The sequence below is a fragment of the Gossypium hirsutum genome, chromosome D02, assembly GCF_007990345.1.
Source record: "Gossypium hirsutum isolate 1008001.06 chromosome D02, Gossypium_hirsutum_v2.1, whole genome shotgun sequence".
NCBI lineage: Eukaryota > Viridiplantae > Streptophyta > Magnoliopsida > Malvales > Malvaceae > Gossypium > Gossypium hirsutum.
In genome coordinates, this window is record NC_053438.1 from 59,458,995 (window position 1) to 59,470,364 (window position 11,370).

Consider the following 11,370-nt stretch of genomic DNA (forward strand, 5'->3'; position numbering starts at 1 on the left):
AACATTTCAAGGACACGTAAAATGGAGCAAATGATTATCATGTAGTATCGTCCATTCATTTTGATACAAATATCACACTTTCCCAGATGGACCCAGTGCATAATTATTTTCCGAATCGTGTTTTTCAGCGATGCTTAATCTCATCATCTTCCTACATGTTATACTTGATGGGAATAAGCATAAGAGATGTTTTCTTACCAACTGTTAAACTTACTTTCTCTTCCATGTCAATGTCTATCTCCCTCATCCCAATTGGTAATTTCCAGTCAAAAAAGTAGAGCAGGTTCGCCAGTGCCAACTCTAAAACAGTCATTCCCATGTTAATTCCAGGGCAAATTCTTCGACCACCACCGAACGGCAATAATTCGAAATGTTGCCCCTTCAAATCGATTGGATTATCGATGAACCTTTCGGGTATGAACTCTTTAGGGTTGTCCCAGATATCAGGATCTCGTCCTATTGCCCAAACGTTGACTGCGATTCTAGTTTTGGGGTTGATATCATAATCTCCGATCTTTATTTGGGACATAGTTTCTCTTGGAAGAAGAAGTACACCTGGAGGATGTAATCTAAGAGTTTCTTTAATTACCATGTTGAGGTATGTAAGCTTGCTAACATCGTTTTCTGTTAGTTTTCCTTTCTTCCCAACGCAACTTCTAATCTCATTTTGTGCTTTCTTCATGGCTGTTGGCTTCCTTGCTAGCTCTGCCACTGCCCAGATCATGTTAATTGCAGGAGTATCTATTCCAGCTATGAAGATGTCCTAATGTTGAGGTTTAAAGACAATATTTTACTAAATGATAAAAAATTAGATGAATAATAATAAATAAAAAAAGGTAAGTTTCGTTATCTACCTTAAGGATTGCCTTGATATGATCTTTAGTAAGTTGAATGGCATCATTCTGGGTTTGATCTTTCTCCATTCTCAGTAGCACATCGACTATGTCTTCTTCGTCGTCCTTGGTCGGTCCTGAATCAAGATGATCTTCAATAACCCGCTGGAAAAAAGAATCAAGTTCATGAAAGCTACTCCCAAGCCTTGTATGAAAACCAGTAAACCACTCAATCACTTTTCCCACGTAAGGGAGAAAATCCGAGTTACAAAAGCTTCCCAACATAGCTTCCGCCTCAAACACCAGTTTTTGTAACTTATCGTTGTCAAGTTCACTTCCTTGAAATTGTTTACTGAAAACAATCCTAAAGATAATGCTAGCGGTGAGCGAAAAGGAACATTTGCTGAGATCTATCGGGTTCGCTAAAGTAGCCGATCCTGAGACTGATTCGATTAGCAAATCAACCTCTTCTTCCCTAACAGATTGAAACGACTGAACCCTTTTCATGCTGAAAAGCTCAGCAACACAAATCTTTCGCATCTCTTTCCAGTAATGTCCATAGGGTGCGAAAGCAACGTCTTGGAAATTGTAAGTAAGCCTTTTAGGGCCAGTTAATGGAGGTCGATTGCAACATTCAAGATCGTGAATTCTCAACATCCATGTTCGATGGAGGCAGAATCAGCAGAAGCTATGGTGGTCATAAAAGCAGACTAAGAACAGGTCTCCAGCACCTTAGGCGACTGATACCATGTTAACATCTATGGTAAGTTGCTAGTCGACTGTGTATTAAAGAAATGAAACTATACTAAGTGTTAAAAGAATAGAATGAAAATGTATTAATTACTGAAAGTATTCTTTTGTATTTAGTCTTACCTTTTCTAGTTTGTACATTATAGCAGTAGTATTTGTAGAACATATGAGTAACTGCTATTGCGAACAACTTAACTACTTGAATAACAAACTAACAGCTAATAGGCTAGCTGAACAACAGAGTTAGCTAGCATAGTCCTTATCTATATTCTTAACATTCACCCATCTTTCAGATAGGTAAAACCCGAATAAGATTTTGAAACCTATCAAATGACGATACAGAGAGTGGCTTGGCAAGAATGTCAACAACCGGTTCACAGGCAGGAACCTCACCAACAATAACGAAGCGATCTGCTACCTTTTCGCGAACAAAAAATAGATCAAGCTCAACATGTTTGAATTTGGAATGTAAGACAAGATTAGCAGCTATGGCAACTGCACTAGAGTTGTCACACCAAATGGTAGGTGGATCTACACTTTGAATGTGTAACTCATTTAGTAACGAGACTAACCAAGTAACATAACTGGTAACTCAGCAAGACTCCAATATTCAGCCTTAGCCGTAGACTGTGAAACTACCGACTATTTCTTGGAACACCAAGAGACAGGTGTGTCACCAAAATATACGCTGTAGCTTGTCGTAGAGCGAGGATCATCAAAATTTAGCCCCCAGTTAGCATCCGCATAACCAACTAAAGATAGCCTGGCAGACGAACAAAAAATAATCCCATAATCAGGTGTGCCACATAAATATCGCAGGATTCGTTTTAGGGCAACCAGATGGACAGTAGTAGGCGCATGCATGAACTAACAAATACGATTCGCCGCTTATGTAACACCCCTAACCCATGTCCATCACTGAAACAGGGTTATGGATCATTATTGAACCTATCGGACAATTTACAATTAATATGGAAACCAACACATTTTCACATTCAAACATATTTAAATCATGCCTAAAACATTTACTTATCAAATTGATCAACAACATTCATAATACTATATAAAAGTTAACTAATAAACTTCATTCATTTCATTTCAATTTTAGTACCAAACTAACTCAAAAGTATATCAATTTAACTTACTATAACCATCAATTCATCTTAAGTTCAAACATGCATTTTCTCAACACTTAAACAACCAATTCCGTATGGCCAAATACACACCAACCTTTATAGGCCAAACCTCATGGCTAATATCATAACTCAAAACATACCAAGATGACACTAGCCTATACATGCCATATACCATATATATACAATTCAAAAGTACCAACTTAGATGTCCGATAGCGCAATGATGTTCCCGACGATTTTTGGATCCGAGATAGCCTTGATTCTCTATAAAACATAAGAAAATAACACGAAGTAAGCTTCATACCTTAGTAAGCTCGTAAGTGAATAATTCAATACATCAAATACATACAATTCAACTAATTATACGTAACATTACCATATATACAATTACAACAAACCTTTCTCATGTCTTAAAACATGATCAAATACCATTTCATTATCTTTCTCTACTAAATACTCGAATAGGTTTTGTACGTACCTGTATTGTCTCGTACTAACCTCTTTCTCAATCATCTCATTCATTTACCCGCTGAACCATTTGGAATAGAAATCAGATACTTAAATGTCTCATATGATAAGTACCTATACCATGGCTCGTAGCCAAATCAAGGTAACTTATCCAAAAAACTATTATCATGGCCCGAAACCAATTTATCCGATATGCATGGCCCGAAGCCAAATCAGTATAAATCGCACCCGAAGTGCTAATATCATGGCCCGAAGCCAAATCGGTATATTAACTTATAACGTTTCACAAGTATCCAATTATATTCCTAAGGTTCAACCGAGATTTTTAGCTTGTCGATTCTATCTTCGAATATATCCGTAAAGTCATATTTACAATTCATACATTAATGAAAATCTCGAAATCACTTTAGGCATAATCAAAGCATTTAACATACATTATAATGAAATCATCACATTACGAACTTACCTCGTACTCGAAATTGACGAATCGGATCGATTACTCGATAATTTTTCCTTTCCCCCGATCTAATTTCGTATTCCTCTTTTCTTGATCTATATGTATTCAAAATTAACTCATTTAATCATATAATCATTCAATTCAGTCCAAAAACACATATTTAAGTCAATTTGCACTTTGGCCCTAAACTTTCACATTTTTTACAATTTAGTTCCTATTTTACAAATACACAAAATTCATAAAATCCAAAAAGACCCATGCTTGACTGAATTACCATAGTGCCCCTATCAGCCCATATTTCACATTTTTTCACACTTTTAACCCCACATTTTCATCTTTTCATAATTTAATCCCTAATTTCCATTTTCATAAAAAAATCACTTTATAAAATATGAAAATCTAACATCAAATATTCATATTTCACCATTAAACATTAAAAAACACATAAGCTCATCAATGGAAACTATCAAAATCTTTAACAGTTTTAAATCAAAGACACAGGCTAGCTAGATTAAGCTACAACGACTCCAAAAATAAAGAAATCATTAAAAACGGGACGAAAAATACTCACATGCATGAGAACTAAGGATGGCCGAATGCTTGGATGGTCTTTAATGGCTTCCCAAGCTAATATTCGATTAGTAAAATGAATAAGAAAGATGATGTCTTTTTTTTTCTTAATTTAATTTTAGTTTATTTTATTAATTACCATAATAACCTTACTTATAATTCTGTATAATGCTTAATTAATGTCCAACTTTGTCCATTAAAAATAATTATGGTCTAATTACCATTTAAGGCCACTCATGTTTTAATTTCATAGCAAATTGACACATTTTTTTAATAGAACCTAAATTTTACACGTTACGCGATTTAGTCATTTATATCAAATTAAGCATGCAAACGATAAAATTTCTTCACGAAATTTTCACCTAATAATTCTATAAAGTTGTAAAATTTAATATAATAATAAAATTAATATTTTAACTTCAGATTTGTGGTCCCAAAATCACTATTCTAATTTGACCCAAAAATGGGCTGTTACAGCATAGGCAATATCAGGACGAGACAGAACCACATACTGTAAAGCACCTGCAAGGCTTCTGTACTCAGTAGGATCACAAAGACGATCTTCGTCATTCTTAGATAGATTAGACGAGCTAACCATTGGAGTATGGACACTCTTTGCATGAAACATAGAACTCCTGTCAAGTAGATCGCGAATGTACTTTTTCTGACAAAGATGAAGACACCCTATGGAGGAACGAGTAACCTCAATCCCTAAAAAATAGTGGAGATCACCCATATCTTTAAGTGAGAACTCGTCATTTAACTACTAAACAAAACTATTTATATAGTAAGGTACACTTCCGGTAATGATAATGTCATTCACATACACAAGCACATAGAGAGTGGAGTTAGTCGCAATTCCAACAAACAGAGATCATCAGACTTGGATATAACAAAGCCAACAGAAAGAAGAAAACACTTCAATTTATCAAACCAAGCATGCGGTGCCTGACGGAGCCCGTATAAACCTTTCTTCAGAAGATAGACTAAAGGTTTGCCATTCGAACCACACTGAGCATACCCCTGAGGTTGGTGCATGAACACCTCATCAACAAGATTGCCATTCAGAAAAGCATTATTCACATCAACTTGACAGAGTTGCCAGCCTTTGGAGACTGCAATAGACAGGATGACACGAATAGTAACAGGTTTTACCACCGAACTGAACGTTTCCGTGAAATCATACCCAGGTACCTGAGAACATCCTTTTGTAACTAACCGAGCCTTTCGACGGGCAATAGTGTCATCAGGATTTTTCTTGACTTTGAAAAGTCATTTACATTCGATTACCTTGCGATTAGGTGTTAACAGAACAAGATCCTAGGTGGAATTATGAATGAGAGCATCATATTCAGCTTGGGCTGCAGCACACCATTCTGTGGTAGAAAAGGCCTTTTCAATTGTGTGAGGCTCAATGGCCTCAACAGACAAAACCTTGGGCTTAAAAATGCCAACCTTAGGCTGAGTAACCATTGAATGAATATTTATCAGAGGCAAAAAAGATGACGATAGAGGAGAGGATGAAGTAGTATTGATAGGCATGGTAGGACTAGGAATACCATCACTAATGTGTAAGGAGGAAAGACTATGTGGCTCATGATCAAAACCCACCTCAGCCTGATGATTGTCAGAGAAAGAGGATGAGAGGCAGAAACTAGGAAGTGAAGATGATACAGGCGATAGAGCAAGTGAAAACTCTAGGGGCTGAGAAGGGACACTCTTAACAAGAGGAACAAAAGTTGACATAGGACCAAACAAAGACATGAAACCCTTTATAGTAGACGACAGAGGCAAAAACCGTTGTTCATCAAACACAACATGATAAGAAATGATGACTTTACCATTTGGCAGAAGACATTGATAACCTTTGTGTTGAGGACTATATCCCAAGAACTTACAAGGTTGAGAACGAAAATCCAAATTATGACGCAGAAACGGATGTAAATATGGAAAACAGCAACATCCAAACACTCGTAGATGATCATATGTGGGATCTTGCCCGTAAAGAGCCCTATATAGAGTCTGTCCGTTCAAAACTAAGGTAGGAAGACGATTGATGAGATGAACAACACAGCAAAATCCATAGCCCCAATATTCCATAGAAAGATTTGCTTGGGCCAAAAGTGTGATACCCATGTCAACAATATGCCGATGTGTGCGTTCAGCCACCCCATTCTGTTCAGATGTATGTGGACAAGACAACCAATGAAGTACCCTTGAGTCGCTAAAATAGACATGAAAGCTCGATACTCTTTACCCTAATCACTCTGAAACTATTTGATATTTTTGTCGAACTGAGTTTTAACTAACTGCTAAAATTGAACAAAGGAATCTACGGCCTGAGACTTTTGACGAATAAGATAAATCCACGTCAATTGAGTGCACATATCAATAAAAGATACATAATACCTACTACAACCACATGCAACCGATGGAGGCCCCCATAGATCAGAAACAACCAAGGAAAACGAATCATTATATCCAGTAGTAGAGTTGAGAAAGGACAATTTATGAAACTTCCCTTTTTGATAGGTAGTACAAACATTATCAAAGGAAAATTTAGCGAGAGCAATATTACATTTATCTAAAACAGATTTAACAACAGAAGCAGAGGGATGACCAAGACGTTTGTGCCACAGAGAAATAATAGCTCCATTGTCACATTTATTCTGGAGTCTAATGTGAGTAGTAGAAGGAGCTTTAACAGACTGAGCAGATGCAACCGACGAAGAAAAGTGATAGAGCCCATCACGAATGTGGCCTCTTAGTAAAATTTCTAGAGTCACGATGTCCTTAACAACACAATACGTCAGATGAAGTTTAAAAAATACATTATTATCAGTGGCAAACTGAGACACAGACAGGAGATTCTTCCGTGTATTCGGTACGCACAAAATATTAGATAAACGAAGCAGTTTAGACTATGTAGGTAAAACTGAATTACCAATATACGAGTTCTTGGCAGGAGTCCCATCACACATTAAGAGAGAAGATGTACCTGAGTAGGGTGTAGAGTCATGCAAGATAGAGGCATCACAACAGACATGATGTGTAGCCTTGGAATCCGGATACGAAGATGCAATGCCAATAGGCATAGAAATATAGGAATCAGTGCCGTCACAGTTTGAACTGAATTGAGTGGCATTAATATGAGACTCGATGGAGTCAGAAATATCAAATGCATGCAAGTCGGGTAGACGAGGGAGCCCAATGCAGGGTGTAATAAGCCCAATTTGGCCTGGCCCAAAATCACAAACAAAATTAAACTAACTAAAAAAATTAAAAGTCCAAAAATAGCACAGTCCATTTCTTTACAACAACAGGACCAAATCCGAGTAGGCCCAACTAGCCTAAAATTTCAAGACACCCTAAGCCCAGACGCTACAAACCCAATTCAACACGAATACCCCAACCCAATACACCTAACCCTAAGCCCATTACAAAAAAAAACAGAACCAAACCCTAGGCCAGCCTTCAGCAGCTAGTAGTGCCGCAGTCGAACCCAAGTCTCCTCTTCCGCGCGTGCTGCACCTCCATGCGCGTGCGTCTCCTCCAACTGGCCTCCGTACACGCCATGTCCAGCCCCCGTATGATCGTACCTGCAAACAGAATGAAAACAACACAGGAAAGAGGAACCAATGTGGGGTTTTCTATTTTTTATTTTCTATTTCAATTGTATTTGATTATTTTCGGCTTCTTGGTCAAAAAAAGGAGAATATAAGAACCGAAAGGATTTTTGTACTGGTACTTACGCAATTAAAATAAAAAGAAATCAAAATTCAAAAAGAGGTGATTTTCTGGGTTTTCATTCCTTTTTATTTTGCTGGTTATTTGATTCTTTTCTTGGTTTTCTGTTTCTAGTTTGCTTGTTCATCAATCGTTGTTTAAAGGCGCGGATTTTTTTTCTTTCGTTTTTTAGCCTAGGTTTGTTTTAGCAAGGGTGATAGGTTTAGTTTAGGGTTTATTTTAGTTTAAAAGAAGGGTCATTAAAACGCCGTCGTTTAGAGTCAATCCAATGACTCCGAAATGGCACCGTTCTGAATACCCAATCCAACAGTGACCCGGTCCGGGAAGGATCCGCGCTTCATGGGTCGTTTGGTTTATTTATTCAACGGGTCTCTCTGTGTTTACTGCAATTGTAATTTGATTTCTTTAATTATTTGTAATTGGTACCATATATTTGTTTCTGTGTTCATTTAGGTCCAGATTTAAACGGTACCGTTTTGTGGATGATTGAGATTATTTCGATACTTGTGTTTAATTGCTGGATCGGTCCCTCAATTTTGAAATAAATTTTGATTTAATATAAATTCATTTTTGATTTCAACAATATTTATATATATTACTAATCCTACTTTCACATATCATAGATTTTAATATTACCTATAGTATTTAATTTTAATAATTTTTAAATTTATTATTATGATCGTTTAAAATGTAATAAATTATTATTTTAACATATATCCATATTTATAAAATGTGTTATAGTATGAAATTTATAAAATATTGTTTTATGTTTTAAAATTTTATTCATTTTTTATTATTTCAATTGGTTTACTTGCGATTAAATTATTTTTATATTTATTTTGGCTATTTGTAAGATGGATTATTAGTTTATTTGATTATCATTGTTAATGCATTATACGTTTGGGTGCTCCAAATTGTAGAATTAATTTGTTATTCATCATTTGCTTTGTATATTGTTAATCAATCATATTGTTTGAAAGAATTTCATTTCATTAAGATATTATAATCGTTTCATTTCAAAATTCAAAAAAGGGCTTGGTGTTAAATAATTCTCGAGAATTGTGCCTTAACTTACTGAGCTTCAATTCTTCTCGATGAATTTATATCATCAAGTATCTATTTTTTTTAAGACGTATATTTTTAAAATAAAATTCTTTAGATTTCAAAATGTTGATCCTAACTTACTGGATATGACATTTTGGTATCTCGTTTTTAAAATAAAGGTAATATTTGGTGTTTAGGAATTTTAAGAAAATTGAATCCTAACTTACTAGGTTTTGATTTTTCGATTGATCTAAATAACCAAATATCCTTCTCAAAATGTATGAATTTTTAAAATTTTTAAAAAAAGGACGAATCTAACTTCAAAGATTGAATCGTTGCGCTCTAACTCACCAAGTGTAACGATTTATTTCTTTAAAGTGGGTAAGTCTTATTTTCCAATTCGATTATTAAAATTTTCTTTTCAAAGGATTGTATTCTAAAATCTTTTCAAATTCTTGACACTAAGACATTAAACAATTGATTCGGTACCAATTTTGAGTGTCACGAGGGTGCTAACCCTTCCTCGTGCGTAAATGACTCCCGAACTCGTTTTTCTCAAATTCATAAACCAAAATCATTTTAATGGTGAACCGATCACACCTTAATAAAAGATCGATGGCGACTCCCATTTTCATTTTAAAAGTCGATCCCCGTTTTTTTCAAATCTAAAAGTGGTTTCGACAGCTTGGCGACTCCACTGGGGATCATATAGAGAGTCAAGTCGTAAAATTGATTATTTTTTGTCTTATTATCAAAAATAAAAAATTTGATTTGAAAATTACGATATTCTCTTTGCATTTGTTTGCATAATTACTGTAAATTGAGCTCTACATTTTGGCATCATATTGCATAAAGACGATTTAGTCTTACCCTCTCTAAGTGGGAGTGAGAAGCTACTCCTTCGTGAGGTTTTCACCTCCGTGCAGGATAGTGAATCACTTTCGGGATACATCTGTACCTATGTCTTCATGAGATTTTCATCTCCGTGCAGCCATAGGGAAATGTATTCCCCTGAACCGAACTCGGTCTGTATGAGCCTATAATGGGTGAGGATCGAGGAATCTGTTGGTTCGGGTACCTTGACTTTAGAACCAAACCTCATATAGCTGACTTAAGAGACCAACCTGGTTAGAATTATTCCAACCTCTAGCGATTACCCGGATAGGTGCTTGGTTTTCTTATACTTGCTTTGAATTGTTGTGGTGTTATACTGACTTGCTTGTGTTTTGTTGATATGTGGCATGTCATTGCATATTTCAAGGAGTGTCGCAAAATAGCCTAGCTAAGGATTATGTGTCAGAGCTTTGGGACTACACTCGTATTACTATGACGCAAAATAGCCTTTAGGAGTTAACTGAGATTTGGGATCGGTGGGATGATGAAACCAAGCAGTTGTTCTACTTTAATTATGGGGACTTGCCGTATTTACTTAACATCAAGGTGGATGAACGACTGTTTCGCACTCTCGCTCAATATTGGAATCCTGCATATAGCTGTTTTACTTTTGGCAAGGTAGATCTGGTGCCTACGGTGGAGGAATATACGGCTTTACTACATTGTCCAAGGCTTCAGATGGATAAAGCATATTCCAAAGCCGTATATGTCCCAGCATTTTGGAAGAAATTAATGAGTATTACGGGAATGAGTGAACAATGGATTACGGCCAGGATTAAACAGAAGGGCGAGTGTAAATGTATCCCATGGAGGAATTTGCAAGACTTGATCCTAGCATATCCTGATGGAAAAAGAAGGTTGATGTGTTTGCTTTGAGTATCTACGGATTAGTGATTTTCCCTAGGGCACTAGGGTATGTTGACGAAGCTGTTTCAGATCTTTTTGATCGGTTGGGTAAATGGGTCACACCTGTTCCTGCGATTTTGGCTGAAACGTTTAGATCTTTGAATGCCTGTAGGCGAGCTGGTAAAGGCAGATTTATAGGTTGTGTGCAACTGTAGATAGCCTGGTTCCACAGTCATTTCTGGAAGGTTGTCAAAGGTTCGTATCGGGTTTTCTCTGAGCATTACTCCCCGTTAAAGGAGATAGTGGCTACCCCCAGAAGGGACGATATATCAGAAGAAAATTGGATAGCAATTCTGCAAAATCTTCAAGAGGATGATGTGGAATGGAGAGCTCCTTGGTTAATTCCTGATGGAATGCTCTACCGTTGTGGAAGCTTTGACTGGGTTCCATTGCTTGGGATTTGGGGAGCCGTCGGATATGCACCTTTGCTGGTCCTAAGGCAATACAATTCAAGACAGTTTGTGCCGGCAACATATGGATTAGCTCAATGTGAGTTCTTGTACCGAGGAGACAATTGCAAGAAAAAGGTGAAGGAAATTTCTCAGGCTTGAAATCAGGTTCACAGG

The 11,370-nt window shown here is 36.5% G+C and overlaps 1 protein-coding gene across 1 annotated transcript; it reads right to left on the bottom strand.

The window, feature by feature from the left end:
* On the bottom strand, positions 1-1,490 carry LOC107907874 (cytochrome P450 71B36). The gene is made up of 2 exons (XM_016835185.2): positions 855-1,490; positions 1-763 (listed from the first exon to the last, which is right to left on the bottom strand). The coding sequence occupies exons 1-2, from the start codon at positions 1,488-1,490 to the stop codon at positions 152-154; spliced, it is 1,248 nt and encodes a 415-aa protein (XP_016690674.1). The 3' UTR covers positions 1-151.
* Positions 1,491-11,370: the final 9,880 nt, after the last annotated feature.